Consider the following 19,522-nt stretch of genomic DNA (forward strand, 5'->3'; position numbering starts at 1 on the left):
GTCTAGAAAAACACTGGTTATTTAAAATATTTGTACAGATTTTAGGCTAAACCCCGAAACTCTCATGTTATTTGACAAATCATATATTTTATATAAAAAAAATATTAAGCACTATTTATATCAAGAAATGTACCATATCCTGTCTTTAGCTTACTAAAATCAATGCTTTTAAGATGTTTATTTATTTTAACACTTAAGCACTTTTCGTTCACTTTTCCAAAGGTGGCTACAGACAAGGTAGCAGGCAAGCTGAGTTCGACTCTTTCATGGGTGAAGAACTCAGTGTCGCTCACGGTGAGTCAGATGGCTAGTCAGGTGGCCACGCCCTCTTCGCTGCACACCACTGTAGCTTCATCCACTGCCTCGCTGTCCTCGCCCTCCTCAGCCTCCCCGACCCAGCTCAGCCCAGATGATGTGGAGCTATTGGCCAAACTAGAGGAGCAGAACAGGTATGTGTGCTTCACTGAATATCATCTGGAGGATTTGCTTCAAGTCTTCATCTCGCAAAAACACAACACTTAATCAGTTCTTTACACATTCCAAGAAGTATTTTGGGAGCACCATGTGGTCACATTGCTATGCTTATTTTTTGTTTAATTATTATTCTCCTACTTCCTTTTACTGCTTAAAGGATGAATCTTTGATTTGATTTGAGGTTATTTTAGATGAGCCGAATGATATTCCATATTTTCTGCCTCCACGAGTGCCATCTATTATTGCCTTGTTTAGCTAAAAGTGCTCTTTCCCTTTAAATCTAGCCAAAAAAGCCACATGTGTTGACTGTGAAACACAGTAGAATTTAATACTATCCATTTATGATGTAATCATTACATTTTCATGTCAATTCATGTTCATATTTACTGAAAACAATGCGCTGTTACTTTAGGGTGCTTTCAGACCTGCCTCATTTAGTTCGGTTGAATCGTACCAGAGTTCATTTCCCCCTTTGGTGCTGTTCGTTTGGGCAGGTGAGAAAGCAGCCATCGCACTCGGGTGCGCACCAAAAGCGGACCAAACAAGCGTACCGAGACCTGCTTGAAGAGGTGGTCTCGGTACGCTTCCAAACGAACTCTGGAGCGGTTCGTTTGTGGTGAGAATGTGATCTGAACTCGAACAGACCCAATTTCAAAAAGTACTGATCTTTTTTGGACTAAACCAGCTGCCGTAGTAAGCTGTGCTGTGCATTATGGGATGAGGAAGTGTTTGTTGACAGTTTGCACTTTAGCAAGGCAGCTCATGGACAAACTTGGAGTAGTGAGGAGGTGCGGAGCCTCATAGAAATTTGGTCAGATGACCATGAATATGTCAGAGTTAAGAAGAATTAATGCACACCTCCGCTTGAAGCTACGAGCGATGCCCGCTCGCCGTTTGCAGTGCATTAGAACGTTGTTTTCAAACCGCATCCGTGCTTCATTATAGAAATGTATTTTTTGCATATTGTGGTGTATACAAACAATGTAATAGATTATGGCCAGGGACAAAACCAGCCCACGCAGTCGTCTCTCCATAGTTGTGTTGTCTCCGTGTTGTTTGCTGGCTTTTCCTCTTATGTTAGAATATTCCCACATGTAAATCCTGACCAATCGAAAAGCAGTTTAGGAAATACGTCATGGCCAATGAGTGATGTGGATGTTGTCATGTGACTGCATTTTGGTTCGTTTCAACTGGTACGGACCAAAGCAATCAGTGTTGTGTGAAAAGGAACCAAAAAAGCTGAAAAATGCTACAATGTATAATTGTTTGCCCTTGGTTCGGACCAAATGAATCGAACTAGAGATGTGAAAGCACCTTTAATTCAGTTGCAGCACAGCAATAGACATGGTGTGGTAATGGTATCTTCTGCTCTGTTGCAGACCCACTGCTATTGCTCTGAATATGAATTTTCTCCCTCTTTACTGTGTTCTGTCTGTTTGATGCGCATTGTGCGCTGGCGCTCGTTCAGTGAAGTCTGAAGTTAAACGCAGACTGTAAGGACAAGTTTTCATGCAAAATAGAAACATTCACTTGAATGTGTAACATTTACAAAAAAGACATTACCGTAAAATGCAGATAATGTGCTGATGAAACATCTCACACACATTAAACGGCACATGCATCTGTCAAAGTGCCTGACAGGACAAGTCGGGTTAAACATTACACATTAGCTTAAAATTTAAAATAAAGCATTCTCATGTTTCGGGCGGCATGGATCACGCATCTTTCCTGCAACAGCTCACTCTGTTTCATCTGCAGGAATGAGGAATGTCTGGTAGACGTTTTCCATGCACAGAAGGCAGACGCAAACGATTTTACTGATTAGTTATTGTAGCCCTAGTCTTGTCCAGCTTCTCTTCTGGTGTGGTCCGAGTTTAGCCTGCTCTCTAGTAAAAACTGACATGATGTTAACACAGTGAAGCCTTTTGCTGGGGTAGCTGTTTTGTGTTCTCAGACAAGTGATGGCACAGTACTTTTACAAATATAGAACCAGCAAGAGATCAGGGTCTTTGGAGTTGTCTGTCTATCAGTTTCAGTTCTCCTGTAATCTACCACGTCTTCACTTGTTCACATGAGTTGCTCACGCATAGTTGTAGGAAATGTCGTTGGTGATTTTGCTCCAAATTGTTCATGTTGAATGACACTGGTTTGAGTCCTGATCCCATTCCTCCTTTTACTCTATTTTTCAAAGGTTTGGGGTTGGTTACATTTTGTAATATTTTTGACAGAAGTCTCTTGCTCACCAAGCCTGTATTTTCATATAGTAAAACATAAATATAGTACACACAATATTATTAGAATGTAAAGTAACTGTCCTATGTTAAAATAATTTAAAGTGTAATTTATTTCTGTGGTGGTAAAGCTGAATTTTCTGCAGCGATTAGATTCCTCAATTCCTCAATGTCACATGATCCTTCAGTAGTCATTCGAATTCCAGTTTGGTGATTAAATATACATTTCTTGTCATTAACGATGTCTAACTGCTTAATATTTTTGTTAAAATTGATGTTTCTTTCCAGGATTATTTAAATAGAAATTTTAAAACAACGTGTATTTGAAATAGAACTCTTTTGTTTTAAAGGGATAGGTCAACCGGAAATTAAAATTACCCCATGATTTACTCACCCTAAAGCCATCCTAGGTGTATGACAAAAAAAAAATATATATAAAAAAAAAACTTCTAAGCTTTATAATGGTAGTGAATGGTGGTCAAGATTTTAGGAGGAATAGTGCATCCATCCACCATAAAAAGTGTTCCACGGAGCTCTGGGGGGAAATACTAATATTTAAAATTCTAGCTTCCGCTAATTGTCATATGCGCATTCATGAGAGAGTGTCATTTCGAGCTTGTGGCGCTAAGGTTCAGAGTCCAAAGCATGAGGAAAATCTGCACTGAAACTGTTAGTCGTCAGTTGCTCAGTAACATTTTTTTAGTTATGTGACATAACACATTGGCATGTGACAATGTGATATGTGCGACAGACTTCTTCCCAAAGTCGTAATGAGAATCATTTATAAATCTGCATGCTGTTGTCAACAAAAAGAAGCACTGAGATCTTCCTGCGGGTTTTTGCCAAAATAAAAGCAGAGAAAAAGAAACAACTCCATCAACATTCATAAATCATAGTATTGTAATTGTACTGTTGTTGTGTAAAATAAAATAAAAAAGTAAATGATAGTAATAATGATAATGATAATAATAATTTCCCTACGACAGCTCTATTAATACATTTATTATAACATTCACACATATTATTCAAATTGGGATCTGTAATATAATCTAATATTTTAAAAGTCTCTTGTGCTCAGCAACGCTGCCTTTATTTGTACAGTAAAAATTACCTGCCTTACTCAAGTCTCAAAAATGGCCAAACAATATTATTTTACTAACTTATTAATTTCAATTTAAATTGTGTTTTGTTGGTATAATATCTGCTAGAATGTAAAAAAAATTTCAGTGTTAAGTAAATGCATATTTTTAAATTGTTGTTTTATAATTGATTTTTTTTTTTTTTTAAATACAAGGACAAAAGATTAAAAAGGTAATTTTGCCTATATTTAATTTATGTAGTGGTGGGCAAAAAAAGCCTTTTTTGAAAAACAGTGTTCGGTATTCGGCCTTCGGCCCAGTGTTTCCTTTTGTTCGGCTTTGGCCAAGAATTTTCATTTCGGTGGATCCCTACTAGTCTCCTCTTGGCTTATATCAATAATTACACATACATCCTATATCATCTGCTGGAATGCCACTCTCTCTTAAAAGTGCAAACGTCAGTTAGCGAAAGCTAGATATTACAGTTTATAAAGTTTTAAATATGGATATTTTTTCTCATACAAACTCATTGCTTCGCTTCAGAAGGCTTTTATTCAACCTCCTTGGCCTTGTGAAGAACATTTTTATGATGGATGGATGTACTTTATTTTGCTTCAAAACCTGGACCACCATTCACTGCCATTATAAAGCTTGGAAGAGCCAGGACATTTTTTAATAAGTCTGATTGTATTCGCATGAAAGAAAAAAGTCTTGAGTAGTGGTAGACCGATATATCGCCAAGGCCGATTAATCGGCCGATATTTTACATTTTTCATACATCGGCATCGAGCAAAAAGTTTTTCTGCTTGGCCGATGTGTTCGAGGTGTTCAATATTTATTTATTTATTTGTGGATAATACTGTCATCTAAAGTATAAATATGATTCTTTTACACACTTATTTTTATTCCATTGTCAAATGGTGTAAAATTTCTTATATAGTAATAATAATAATAAATTATATCAGCTATCTGCCCCAAAGATATTGGCATTGGCTGTCAAAAACACACATTGGTCGACCACTGGTCTTGAGGGTGAGTAAAACATAGGGTAATTTTCATTTTTGGATGAACTATCCTTTTCTTGTTAAAGACCAATTGAATGTGTCCTTGCTGAATTACAATATTAATTTATTAATTTATATCAAAACTTAAAAATGTTGTTAAAAATATAAGCCTAACTATTTTTCTTTTTTTTGTTAAGGATACACAATTTAGTACCAACTCTTTCATATAAAATATTCATGATTACACTTTAGAAACCAGGAAGGAGACATGTAATAAAATCCTTTTCCTTCCTGGTTTCACATACGAAGAAATGGTGGCCGTATCAGCATCTGCAACTGATTTCCTGGCTGTTTTAAAGCATTAATAGGTACGTTGACCTTATGTGAACAGCTATTTGAATTAGTGTCGGCAGAACAAAGCCCCACCCTGTTCCTCATTAATAATTGAGTAGGGTGGAGACCAAATGCTTGCTTTCATCTTGCTGTTTCTGGTATCACAGGCTGGTTTCAGTATTAGAACGGAATCAGAGTGATCCGCTTGGGCGAATGCAACACCCACAGAGTTCTTTCTGCAGCATGGAAAGTAGGGCAGCTGCTCAGAGAGTCTGTGGAGTGTTTGGAGCTCTGATTCTTCACATGTGGCCATATGGGCTTTTCTTGCCACTGTAGAAACCGGATCTCAGATACCACTGACTTTAAGTTAGGGCTGTGCCAATATTATCAGATATGTATATATTGTAATGAATTTTCATACAGTGTTACATTGATACTTCTCCATATTTTTATTCATTGATTTGTTTTTTCATATTTCCTATGGTTTAGTTAATAAAGAAGCAGCAGCTCATCCAAACTGACATTCCTCCATAAAGATACACACAGCCATTTCTAAGACGCGGTGCTCAAAATAACTAAATTGCTAACACCATGAGAGACTGATATTCCAGATTCACTTGTGTCTCACTGATGAACTGAGACTCTCTATCTCCATATGTGACCCTGGACCACAAAATCAGTCTGAATTCGCTGGGGTATATTTGTAGCAATAGCCAAAAATACATTGTATGGTCAAAATGTAGGCTATTTTTCTTAAAGCCAAAAATTAAGTAAAGATCATGTTCCATGAAGGTATTTTCTAAATGTCCTACTGTAAACATATTAATTTTTTTATTTAATTTTTGATCAGTAATATGCATTGCTAAGAACTTAAGTCGGACAACTTTAAACGTGATTTTCTCAGTGTTTAGATTTTTCTGCAGCCTCAGATTCCAGATTTTCAAATAGTTGTATCTCGACCAAATATTGTCCTTTCCTAACAAACCACACCTCAATGGAAAGCTTATTTGACCCTTGGGAAAAATTGACCCTTATGACCCTTATGGTTTTGCGGTCCAGGATCACATTTATGGCAGATTCTCCAACACAGTTCAGTTACAGTGTTATGTATTGGATTGCAACATAAATTATAATATTTGTGAGGTAGCTGAAACACAGCCCTACTTTACACTAGCATTAAAAAGTTTAATTATGTCTCTTATCCTCACCAAGGTTGCATTTATTTGATCAAAAATACAATAAAGTCAGTCATTTGTGGAAACATCATACATTTTTTTTCCCCAATATTCTTTAAATAGTAAATGTGTGTGTGTGTGTCTACATATATATGAGAGAGAGAAAAAAACAGGATTTATTTTATTTATTGTTTACATCTTGTACATTTTTTACATTTAAACAGATTTTTGACTTTTGAATTGTAGTGTATGTGGTCAGACAATCCATGTCATGACATCAATAAACGTCAGTGGTTCACCCCCCACAGATTTTGAACTCCAGTGGAATTTAGCTTTCCTGCTGCTGCACAGGTTGAAGGCCTTTGCACTTAAGATAAGCATTGTTTGTGTGTGTGTTTATGTGGGTTTAGAGCGAGAGCGAGAGAGAGTGGGGTGAGACTGAGACCGCAAGAGAGTGTGAGAGAGTATCAGGTTGTTTAAGTTCTCACACACACATTTGGGATTATATGGAGGAATCCAAGGAAAGACATGTGGATTGCAGAATGAGCTTCCCGTGGTGAGCAGCTACACAGTAATACCTTTGATCAGTTCTCTATCGCACAACGCAGCAAGATTCAGTGGAGCTGTGATTTACAGCTGGTTACCCGTTTTTTCTTAATGCTGTCTTTTACGCTACCATGGTCTTGTTTTCTGTTTGTGCTTGCTTTTTCATTCCGTTGTAGAACAAATACTTGGCTTTCTATCTGCTTTTACGAAGTAAAGTAATTGTTGTGGAGGAAAATGCAGTGTTTGTTTCCTGTACAAGAATCCACTCTGCACTTTAACCAGCAGTGAATCATTAACACAGAAGCAACATTTGCAATGCAAATTATCCTAATGCTTACTAAATTCATCAGATAGGTTAAGCCTACAGTACATCATCTATTTTATTTAATGTTAGTTTTTTTTTTGTTTTTTTTTGCTTAATATAGTTAATGGACATCTGTAGATTGCTTGTGAATGGCTGTATTTGCAAATGTTTGGTGTTAACTTTTTCCGTTCCCTCTTTACTGTACTACTTTAATAAATATAGAAACGCTGAAGGCTTCAGAACATTAACATTATTTGGCAAATTAGATAAGATTAAACAGAATAAAAATGTTTTCATAAATTTCCACCAGCAGAGATTTTACTGTTTCTGGATTTTGCATCCTTACCGGGCTTTGCCATTTGTGCCCAATGCCAGAGGAAAGCTCTGCCTTGCCCCAAAAGCCTGGAACACACATCGGCTTGGTGTGTCAGGGCAACTTTGGACCCAGACACTGCCAACGTAGCCTGCTTTCGTCATCACTAGTACCTCGGCTCTGTGTGTTTCTGGCTAAAGGAGAAGGAAGTTGTCAAAAGGTTTTGTTACATTTCAAGGGAAAGTTCACCCAAAAATGAAAATTCTGTGAAAAAGGAAAATAATTCACTCACATTTTTCCATACCTTGTATGGCTGACTGTGGAAAATAAAAGAAAATATTTAGAAAATGTTCTCAGTTCACACAATAAGTTACCAAAATAAGTTAGGAAATTTGGAACATTATTAAGGTGAGTAAATTATGACTGTGTGTGTGTGTTTGAACTATGCTTTTATAATGAAGCTCTTTAAAGTTTCCTTTCCGTTACTAATAATCTTTTAATCTCGACCAAGTGAAGGAGAGATTTAGCCTCATGTTGTTTGTCTAATGCAGGGGTCTCTAATTAAACACACCAGAACCAGCTAATTAATGTCTTAATAGGCATACTAGAAACTTCCAGGCAGGTGTGTTGAGGCAAGTTGGAGCTAAACTCTGCAGGACACCGACCCTCCAGGACCTAATTTGAAGACCCCTAGACTAATGCTTTGATAGAATTATTATTCAGAGTTGAATGCTGCAAGAGTTTTATGGTGACAACCACAACCAGTTGAAATCTCGTGTATCCCATTGCAATTTGTGACTGGAATTTAAAGTGACTTTTAAGTTGTTTAGAATGCAGTTTACAGTGTGCTTCTAACAAAAATAGTGTTGAAAATATACTTTTTAAAGGACTTAATTCCAGTGGTCTGAGAAAAACAGAGAATGAAAATGTCCCAGCAGGACAGTCTCTGTTTTTTCCTTTCTGCCCACCTATCACCAGTAACTCATTCAGCATCACCACCCCTCAGCTGTGAACCCCATGACTCGTTCTCACTGCCTTTCAGCCCTAACAACCGTGGCCCCCCCCTAGCATGACCCAAAAGCGGCTGTAACTGGATCCAGCCTCAGAGCCTTGGCCATGACGTCACCTAGTGCTGCCTTTAGAGAACCGGGGCCCCTCTCTTTTTCCGAGATCAGGTTTCCATGGCTTTGTGTCTGTGCTGTCAGCTCTTAAATGTTGAGCTTACTCACAAGCATTGTCTGCCTGTTTTCACAACGATAGCGCCACCACACTGTCGCTCACACTCAGAAAGGGACAGTTTTTTAAAAACCGTAATAAAGATTTAACATCATTGTTTTGGAGAGTTTTATATTTAGCTGGAAGAAAGATTTAGTCTGTTTCCTCATGCTGTATTTCCGTTGTTCATGCTAATGCAGTTAGCCTTGGCTTTAATGTGTGTGTGTTTTTTTTCTTTCTCCTATTCTACAAAGTATTTATATACTTTTTTCCTGTTCTACAACCTTTGCATAAGATATGCTGGGGAGTCTTAATTGGGCTTTTCCATTTATAGCTGTCTGCCAGCATTCCCAAGCTAGCACACTAATTTGGCAAGCATCCCCGGTTTCATAACATTCAGTTAATTCTAAATACTTGACTTTAAAGCCTGAAATAACTTCACTCTAATACTCTGCTCTGAATTATGTTGTTTAGAACTGTATTAATGTCTGGAACAAACATGCCACCCCGTGTTTTTTCACATCAGGTAAAAAGGAGTGCTGGGGCCAGTTTAGCCATAGATAACTGCTAATGCTGCCCAAAATACAATAATGTCAACATAAAAATGTCAATGCGCTAGGTTTGCCAGCAGGGATATTACTAATGTTTCTCCATAGAATGGATGGAAGTCTCTTTTCTGTTTGCTGGCATCATGCCCTCATTCTGCCCCAAAAACCGCTTTGCCATTCAGTTCACTGATAATCAACTTCTTTGAAACTGGATGAAAAGCTGACAAGTTGTGTTACTGTTATTGTGTTTCTTAATGCGATGGCTTCTCTTATCGCTGCTCCATCTGTACACCAAAACTTCCTTTCAGGAAACACAGCTTCTACCTTTAAACTCTATTAATATTCCTTTTAGAGTGGGTGGCATTACAATATCATATCACAGTACGTCGCAAAAAAAAACAAAAACTGTTTATATATTAAATAACCATGTGAAAAATCTTTCGCAATAATATAAGAATTCTGGCACCACTTCACATTGTACAACACTTTAACATTAGTTAAAAACAGAATAATACAAATAATATTCTAAAATGGATTTGCAACAGCATTTACTTCTGAAATGACTGTTCTCTGCCATGGTTGTCTTTCCAGGCTGTTGGAGACGGACAGTAAGTCTTTACGTTCTGTGAATGGCTCTCGAAGGAACAGTGGCTCCTCACTGGTGTCTAGTTCATCAGCCTCCTCCAACTTGTCACATTTGGAGGAGGATACGTGGATCCTGTGGGGACGCATCGTCAATGAGTGGGAAGATGTGCGGAAGAAGAAGGAAAAGCAACTGAAGGTAAGCCCGATAGATTATACATTGTATACAAGCACTGTGGGCAAATTACATGCATGTCACATATTAATGAACACATATCATTCTTTTATTTAATCACAACAGTACACAATAAATAAACATTTTATTGACATTATAGAGCAAAGCTGGAGCAACTCCAAATATAGTGCACAAGCGCACAGCTAAACAGATTTATTGCTGTTATAAGGTCGTGAAACGCATTACAAAGAAGGTCATAAAACATACTACCCAATTTATATATGTGAGTGATATACTGGTAGTGCTACTGTGTTCCTAAATAAAGAAAATGGTACATGTGCAGTGCCATTGCTGTCTGAGGAAACTGAGAGAGAAAGGATTGTATTAACTGTAAAGTTCGATATCAAATAGCATTTCTAATGCAATTGTAATGATATATTTGAATAAAGAATATTCAGAATTTGTTATGCAAAATAAGAGTTTTTTTGTGTGTGTGTGTGATGGTAAATAGTTTCTAAGCTTCATATGAACCTAGCATATATTGTTTGTTCCTGGGTATGAAGCACCTTCAGCTGAAATATGTTTGAAAATAAAAATTCACACACACACAAACATATATATATATATATATATATTCTCCTAAAATAATACTTCTGAAGTGTTTTACATATCCCGCTCTCACAATAACATTTCCAAGGCAACAGTGGAAAAGACAATGATATAATCCTCTTAAACAAATTTCAGAGTTGTCACTTTGCCACAAAACATATTGAACACAGTGAGACAAAGTAAATGTAGTTTGTGTTTAATGTATGACCTCTTAGAAGCCAAAGAGGAGGATCTCAGGCTCTTCTAGTAAAGCAGCAACAGAAGTCTTTAGTACAACCTGGTATTCTAACAAAGACACATCTCTAGCACACCCCCAGAGTGCTTTTGAAGAATCTCCGTGCTGACCGTTTAGGTGGACTCTCATCTCAGACCCTCACAGGAACGACCAGCTGTACAAATCAGCCGTCTGAGACAATCTTCTGTGTAGATGAGCACAAGAAACCGCTTAATCGGGTCCAACATGGTTACAAAACCAGAGCTCTGCTGTAGAAATCTCTGACAAGGTTATATTTAGCAGCATAAAATTGTCTTATCCTGTCTGAAGTACCAACTAATCCCTTAGGAGAACATCAGAATGCTGACAACCTTGGAACCTTGAGTTATTTTAATGTGTAAATGCTTCAAATAAACTGGTATCTTACACAGCCCTCTAGATTTGGCAGCGTATGTACTGGTTCTTAAGTTAGAATATGTCATGTCCTGACCTTGTGTTAATATTTAAATCAGTGGTTTGTTGTTGTTGTTGTTGTTTTCTTCTTAGGAACTGGTTAGGAAAGGCATTCCACATCACTTCCGAGCAATAGTGTGGCAGCTGTTGTGCAATGCCCAGACTCTAACCATAAAGGAGCAGTATTCTGAGCTGCTGAAGATGACCTCGCCTTGTGAAAAACTCATCCGCAGGGACATCGCTCGTACCTACCCCGAGCACGAGTTCTTTAAGGAGGACAGTCTGGGTCAGGAGGTGCTCTTTAATGTTATGAAGGTAGGTTATTAGGTACTTTTATTTATGGCAACAGTATAATTAATATCAGAAAAATCTCTTTGAACTAAGACAAAGTAGTTGGTTCATAGTTAGTTATAGGTGCAGTTCATGCAGAATATAAACCTAAAGAAATCTTTAACCTGTACACCACCTGACATCAGTTTTTTTTTAATGTCATTTAAAAATGGTTTACACCAGGAAAAAACCTAAAGGTCACTGGAGTTTTTATTTTTATTTTATTTGAGTAGTATGTGGGAATAACAGATCTAGTTCTGCTCTTAACTCTGCAATGATTTTATAACTATAACTTGTGTTTACAGGCTTATTCTCTGGTTGATCGAGAGGTGGGCTACTGTCAGGGAAGTGCTTTCATTGTCGGCCTTCTTCTAATGCAGGTATTATCACATGCAAAAAAAAGAAAATGTACCTATAAATCACTTTTTAAATAATAGCATCGTTATTATTACTATTTTACATTCTGTGATAGTGTGATTTATAATTGTTGCTTTCTCGCAGATGCCAGAAGAAGAGGCTTTCTGTGTGTTTGTGAAACTGATGCAGGATTACAGGCTGAGAGAGCTCTTTAAACCCAGTATGGCTGAACTTGGCCTCTGCATGTATCAGTTTGAATGTATGATTCAGGTCAGTGACTGTCTGCTGAAATCAGTTTTTAATTTGTTCCTCAAAAAATAAATCAAGCTTAGCTTACTGTTTATATCCATTGCATGCTGAATTAAATTAAAATGATTTATGAATCATGGATAGTTATTGCTTTATCTTGGTGATGTTATAATCTCTTTGGGTTTCTCCTTGCAGGAGCAGCTCCCAGAGCTCCATGTGCACTTCCAGGCCCAGAGTTTCCACACCTCTATGTATGCGTCATCTTGGTTCCTCACCATCTTTCTTACCTCTTTTCCTCTTCCTGTCGCCACCAGGATCTTTGATATATTCATGTGTGAGGTAAGACTTTAATGGTTGTCACTCTCTCTACCTCTCATGTGTTTTGCATGCTAAGCTCATTTGAGAACACAACACACTGGTGGATTTCAGTGGTCTGCTATCGCCCTCTGTTGGCTCCTTAATGCTGCTGCAAATATTTTCAGATCATGAGTTTTCACCAGTAGGTGTCCTTACAGGGTTTAGAGATTGTGTTTCGTGTGGGGATGGCCATCCTGCAGATGAATCAGACTGAGCTCATGCAGTTGGACATGGAGGGAATGTTGCAGGTGGAGTGTTTATTAACATTTTATTCTCAAGGATAAACTTACATTTATCTTAATTATAGCTGCTATGCTAACTGATAATTGTCTCTCTTGAAGCTACCACACCACAATTAGAGTCTAGGGCTTTTATCAGTAAGTGGTACACAAATGAATTTTTTTTTCTTCTTTTTTTTTTTTTTAAGTAAAATACAATGGTTCTTTAAATTTGTTTGTGTAACCTTTGGTTTGCAGATAACTGAAAACCTGTTTCAAATATTAAAACATTTATTGTTTGTAAATATTTTATATTTCTTTTTAAATAAAATGCTCGCTTAAGCCCATATTTATTTATTTGATTAAAGTAAAAACAGTGTTACTGTGAAATATTAATACAATGTAAAATAACTGTTTTCTGTTTTAATCCGTATTAAAATGTATTTTCTTTTTCTTTCAAGGTAAATCAAAACTTTTGATTATTCATTGTTTTTTTGTGGAACCCTTGATACATCTTTTCAGGATTTTTGATGCATAGAAAAATCAAATAATCTCAATAAAATAATTATTTTTTTTTAAATTTTTTAAAAAACCTTTTGCTTACTGCAAACTTTTGAATGGCAGTGTATCATGGGTTCCACAAAAAATATTTTGCAAACCATTTTCAACATTAATAATAGAAACTAAAAAATGTTTCTTGAGTGCCAAATCAGCATATTAGAATGGATTCTGTAGGATAATGTGCCAGTGAAGACTGGAATAATGAGCACGTTTATATGCACACCAGTAAGCTGATAACTCACAAATATAAGCTTATTCAAATAACCAGGTTTCCCCGGTTTACATACTTTATTAATAAATCAGGTTATTTCCCTTTAGGGACATCAAAGTATAACCATTTGCGGATCTGACTCAGAGTATTCCAGATGTTTATCAGTTGTGATGGTAATGTTTGCAACATGTCAGTGTGAAATTTACAGCTCATATTATCCTCTCATGCAGTTATAAATGCATGAAACCACTTCTACTTCTGCTGCACGAGATGAGAACACTTATCATTTTCTGAGTCATGAAAGAGTCTGCTTTTGTGATGCATTTCCATTCCATTCTTTCTTTACTGCAAAACTTTTGCTCGGTCTAGACGTGCTTAAATCTGCACTAGCGATGCGTTCCTGTTGCGTATCACACATGCACACTTCAACAAGCCGACAGAAAGGGGGTTATTGCGGTTACATGGCACACAAAATTGGGGTAAGAGGCAAAAAACAACCTGTGTCGACCGGTTTATGCTTGTGCGGTTTATGAGCTAACTTCAATAAAATAAAACGGGTTACCGCATTTACATTTCTATCTTTATAAGCATAATCGGCTTAAGAACGTGCATGTAAATGTGCTCAATACTTGCTATAAATTCAGCTTTGCCAACACAGGTATAAATAGTAGTGTATATAATAATAGTAATTACAATAATAATAGTTATTATAATTATTAAACATTAATATTATAGTTTTGATATTTTCCCTCTTCAGCACTTTCAGAGGGTGATCCCACACCAGCTGGAAAGTGGACCAGACAAAGTCATCCAGGCTGCTTATCAAGTCAAGTACAATGCGAAGAAAATGAAAAAGTGAGTGTAAATGATGTAACGTGATTTTTATTTCAATTTTTTAAGTATGTTTTTGGACATTGATGATTGCTGAACTGTTTCTTAATGCCTTGGCAGATTGGAAAAGGAGTACACTACAATCAAAACCAAGGAGATGGAGGAACAGGTGGAGATCAAGGTGACAGACATCCCACTCCTAAGTGCATTTTGTTAAATGATAGCTTTCAGAAATTTTTTTGCCACTCTTCTTTGTATTGTTATTCATATTTGTACGCACTTATGGACATTGTTCAAGTCACCTTTAATTTACACTTTATTATACCTTATAGATTGTTTCAATGCAGCTTTACAGTGTTAAACAGGAAAATATTATCAATAATGCAGGACCATAGTAAACACAGTCTATAAACAATAGTTCATAGACTTTGATGCACATTGTAAATGTAGTTTATATATATATATACACACACACACACACACACACTCACCTAAAGGATTATTAGGAACACCATACTAATACTGTGTTTGACCCCCTTTCACCTTCAGAACTGCTTTAATTCTACGTGGCATTGATTCAACAAGGTGCTGAAAGCATTCTTTAGAAATGTTGGCCCATATTGATAGGATAGCATCTTGCAGTTGATGGAGATTTGTGGGATGCACATCCAGGGCAAGTAGCTCCCGTTCCATCACATCCCAAAAAAGCTCTGTTGGGTTGAGATCTGGTAACTGTGAGGGCCATTTTAGTACAGTGAACTCATTGTCATGTTCAAGAAACCAATTTGAAATGATTCGAGCTTTGTGACCTGGTGCATTATCCTGCTGGAAGTAACCATCAGAGGATGGGTACATGGTGGTCATAAAGGGATGGACATGGTCAGAAACGATGCTCAGGTAGGCTGTGGCATTTAAACGATGGCCAATTGGAAAACATCCCCCACACCATCACACCACCACCAGCAGCCTGCAAAGTGGTAACAAGGCATGATGGATCCATGTTTTCATTCTGTTTACGCCAAATTCTGACTCTATCATCTGAATGTCTCAACTGAAATCGAGACTCATCAGACCAGGCAGTATTTTTCCAGTCTTCAAAAGTCAAATTTTGGTGAGCTTGTGCAAATTGTAGCCTCTTTTTCCTATTTGTAGTGGAGATGAGTGGTGGGGTCTTCTTCTGTTGTAGCCCATCCGCCTCAAGGTTGTGTGTGTTGTGGCTTCACAAATGCTTTGCTGCATACCTCGGTTGTAACGAGTGGTTGTTTCAGTCAAAGTTGCTCTTCTATCAGCTTGAATCAGTCAGCCCATTCTCCTCTGACCTCTAGCATCAAGAAGGCATTTTCGCCCACAGGACTGCCGCATACTGGATGTTTTTCCCTTTTCACACCATTCTTTGTAAACCCTAGAAATGGTTGTGCTTGAAAATCCCAGTAACTGAGCAGATTGTGAAATACTCAGACCGGCCCGTCTGGCACCAACAACCATGCCACGCTCAAAATTGCTTAAATCACTTTTCTTTCCCGCTCTGACATTCAGTTTGGAGATTGTTGTGACCAGGACCACACAACTAAATGCATTGAAGCAACTGCCATGTGATTGGTTGAATAGATAATTGCATTGAGAAATTGAACAGGTGTTCCTAATAATCCTGTAGGTGTGTGTGTATGTACGTGTATATATGTTTTTTTTTTTTTATTAATGTGGATTTATAGCACTCTTCTTGGTTTTAAAGGGGGTCATATGATGCTTTTTTTAAAGCTCATTATTTTGTGTTTTTGGTGTGACAGAATATGTTGACATGCTTTAATGTTCAAAAAAACACATTATTTTTCAAATACTGTACATTATTGTAGTTCCTCTATGCCCGCCTCTCTCACACAGTCATTTTCTACAAAGTCCCTCCTTCCGACTAGCGCGGTCTGCTCTGATTGGCCAACTGACCCAGTGCATTGTGATTGGCCGAACTCCGCAAGCACTCGTCGGAAATGTAACACCCCTTTCCCTAATCGCGAGCTTCATCTTTCAAAATAAATGTAAAGACAGCTAATAATGTCCTAAGTTTTACCATCGGTGATGAAGCTCTTATGGGTTTGAAGTACACAAGCCACGGATGGTTAAGACAGCTGACTCACAATGTCTCTCTCTCTCTCTATCACAAGTGCACACACACACACATGCACACGACATGCAAAACTCTGCATTTGAACATTCAATAGAAAATACTTAAACCAATAACAAAACATACATACAGTGGGTGATTCAGAAGCACCAGATTGTTGAATCAAAGTCAGAATTACCTCCTAGGTTCATGAAACGGTCGTCCATATAAACCATTGCTATTTTGTTGGAAGTAATCTTAAAGATTCGTAAATGCATCTACTTTCGGAAGGCCAAATACAGTTCTTTCGCCTACATACACACAGCATCGGACATGGCTGATTTAACTCTAACTGTGGTAAAGTTACTGAAACCATGCCGCCTTTCTTTGCGTGAACATTTGGGCGGCATTACACACTTATTTCCACATGACGTGGAATGAATGAGCCGTTTTAAGAGGGCGTGGCAGAGTCTTAACTTTGATAAAGAACATCTCTTTGGATTGGAGACTTTAGTCTTTGCAACTTTAAAGATGATCTTTATGCAGCAAGAGCTTGTAACACTCCAAAGAGAAAGCATCATATGACCCCTTTAAATTGCAAAAAATCTGGTTAACATTGCAGTGATTGTATTACAAATTTAATATTTTTCAATCAATCTGTCTATATTTCTTCCATTTTTTAGTAAGTTGTGGATAGTATGGATTATTTTATTTTCCTATTGAAGCAGATGGGAACAGAGAAATCATATTTGCTGTAGTTTTCCATTGACCCCTGTACACATTTACTTAACTTTGAGAACCCTTTTTCTCAATCCATTTTAAAGTAGTAAATATTTTAATAAATACTATTAACTGAAATAAAACCCAAACTAAACAATATTATTGCAGATATAGTTCATTGCATCTGGTACTTTGAAATATTATATGTATATTATATGTACTGCAGCCTAACATTATTCATGTCGACGCACTTTTACAGAGACTGCGCACAGAGAACAGACTCCTGAAGCAGCGAATAGACACTCTGGAGAAAGTGAGTTATAAATAAGATGCAAAGCATATCATTTATCATTCAAACACATCCATACACCATTATGTCATCCCATATTTGCTTGAATTGGTTCATGGCTCTCCTTGTTGTCAGTTATTCTTTGACATCTCCTTGGTGTCACCAATAACAAATGCTTGAACACACCCCATTGGGTGTATCATAACTGGCTTGTTCGCATGTCATTGGAAAACGTCTTGTGTTTTATGAGGCTGGTAAGTAGTGCAAAAAAAATAAAAATCACCCTATCGGGTATACACATGGATATGATATGGTTGTCTACATGTACTAATTTCAGGCCAAAGTGGTTATCTGACAGGCTGTCTTCTGAGCTAGAACTGTTTGAGCATGGGTGAAAACCCAAACCTGCAGTGGTGCATGTTGGACTATGCTCTGCTTATGTCATGCATGAAAAAGAAAGCCCATGGTGCAGATCAGTTAAAAAAAAAAAAAAAAACTCACCTACTCACCTTCCATCACCTCCCCGCATGGAACCTTTGTACTCAAATGAAATACTAACTCAAACACCTTCAGAAGTTCCACAATTGTAACCCATGGCCGCGTTTGTCACACAAATATGGTAGATCCACAGGCTTTGAAATGACACCAGTTACTGTTGTATTCTCAAACTACTGATGCTCACACTGTCCTCTGCTTGGCCTCCTTTTACACTTTCACCCTGTTGTGGTGTCACAATCTTGCTTTATTTCACAACCACAGCACGAAAACCAAGCTCAAACCATGTTCCCCCTCACTATGACTGTTTCAAAGCTGTACATTTTCATCTAAAACCAAGTCTCTGCAATGTTTTAATGTAGGGGTGTGAAAAAGAACACTGTTCTGTCAAATCAGTCTCATTTTGTTCGGTGTTGTAATGTCCTTTGGTATTTCTCTTCTATTTTCTTTTTTCCTTTATGGATTTTCTCTGTTTTTAGGAAAGTGCTTCTTTGGCAGATAGATTGATACAGGTACAATTTTCACTCTCCTCTACACCACTGAACTCTTCTTTCCTCTTTATCAGTTCGATCTGTAGCTTTGCTTCATTTCCTTGATTTGCTTCAATATCTCACACCTACTCACAATCAAGAGTCAAATAAGGCAAATGCTGCGATTTCTAACTTCAGGGAAAAGGCATCACTGTGCTTATTATCTTTGGGCTGCAGTCCTGATAATTGGTGGAATACTACAATAATCCCCCTTTTGATAGTTGAAACAGATTTTAGTGCTAAATTGAAAGCCTAAAACTGCTAACAGCATGACAGAGCTTGAGAGCCAGCATTATTTTTCTCCATCCATGCGTCCATTTCCACCTATTCCGATTCTCCGCTCACCCCTCATCCATAATTGGTCACGTCAGGGTCAGGTGACACGAGCCCAAGAGGCAGAGGAGAACTACCTGGTCAAACGGGAGCTGGCCACGGTCAAACAACACAATGAGGAGACCAGCGCACTGCTGGAGCAAGCACAAAACAACATCCGACAGCTCCAGCAGCAGCCGTTTGCGGTAAGGACTGTTCAGAGACGGTGGCTCCTCCTGGATGAGAGGCCTGCTCTTCGAACACAGAAACCGTATGAAAACACATCAACAGTAGCAGCCTAACTTGATTCATTTCTCAGAAAAAAAAAAAAAAAAAAAATCTCAGCGATCACAGAGCTGTGAACGGCAGCTCTTGTAATGATGCTCTTTACATGCATGACTGCAGATCAGAACAGCAGAGCTGAGGTCATTTACATGCTCAACAGTGCCAAGTGGGGCTTATGCATATGTAAGAGTTTGTCAAATATGAGTGTCACCATCTGTTTAATAAAATCTACACTCTCAACCCGAAGGGCAGAATATGGCTCAACAATAATTAATGAGCACATGCTCACCACAGAGAAAAAAGCAGATAATGTATCATTTTCTATGGGGAAAGTGCTGTTTTACATAATGTTGTGTTTCAGTTTTCATTTATGTTTTAATGTAAAACTAGTGGAGAGAAGCTAGGATGAAATGAGCATGAGTAT

General features: G+C 37.6%; 1 protein-coding gene across 8 annotated transcripts in view; it reads left to right on the forward strand.

Annotated features, from left to right (window-relative positions):
* Positions 1-19,522, forward strand: part of LOC113050603 (ecotropic viral integration site 5 protein homolog) — a 53,517-nt gene that overhangs the window by 15,642 nt on the left and 18,353 nt on the right. For 5 of the 8 annotated variants that reach the window (XM_026213749.1, XM_026213741.1, XM_026213743.1 and 2 more), the window contains 12 exons: positions 223-449; positions 9,814-10,003; positions 11,349-11,570; positions 11,891-11,965; positions 12,087-12,212; positions 12,387-12,530; positions 12,707-12,796; positions 14,296-14,393; positions 14,490-14,550; positions 17,447-17,500; positions 18,451-18,483; positions 18,873-19,019. In XM_026213749.1, coding sequence (XP_026069534.1) covers positions 223-449; positions 9,814-10,003; positions 11,349-11,570; positions 11,891-11,965; positions 12,087-12,212; positions 12,387-12,530; positions 12,707-12,796; positions 14,296-14,393; positions 14,490-14,550; positions 17,447-17,500; positions 18,451-18,483; positions 18,873-19,019 — 1,467 coding nt within the window. Of the gene's footprint in view, positions 1-222; positions 450-6,696; positions 6,853-9,813; positions 10,004-11,348; positions 11,571-11,890; positions 11,966-12,086; positions 12,213-12,386; positions 12,531-12,706; positions 12,797-14,295; positions 14,394-14,489; positions 14,551-17,446; positions 17,501-18,450; positions 18,484-18,872; positions 19,020-19,522 lie in introns of those variants that run through there. The other 3 variants (XM_026213747.1, XM_026213746.1, XM_026213748.1) reach the window with 3 other exon arrangements.

The sequence above is a fragment of the Carassius auratus genome, chromosome 31 (genome assembly GCF_003368295.1).
Source record: "Carassius auratus strain Wakin chromosome 31, ASM336829v1, whole genome shotgun sequence".
NCBI lineage: Eukaryota > Metazoa > Chordata > Actinopteri > Cypriniformes > Cyprinidae > Carassius > Carassius auratus.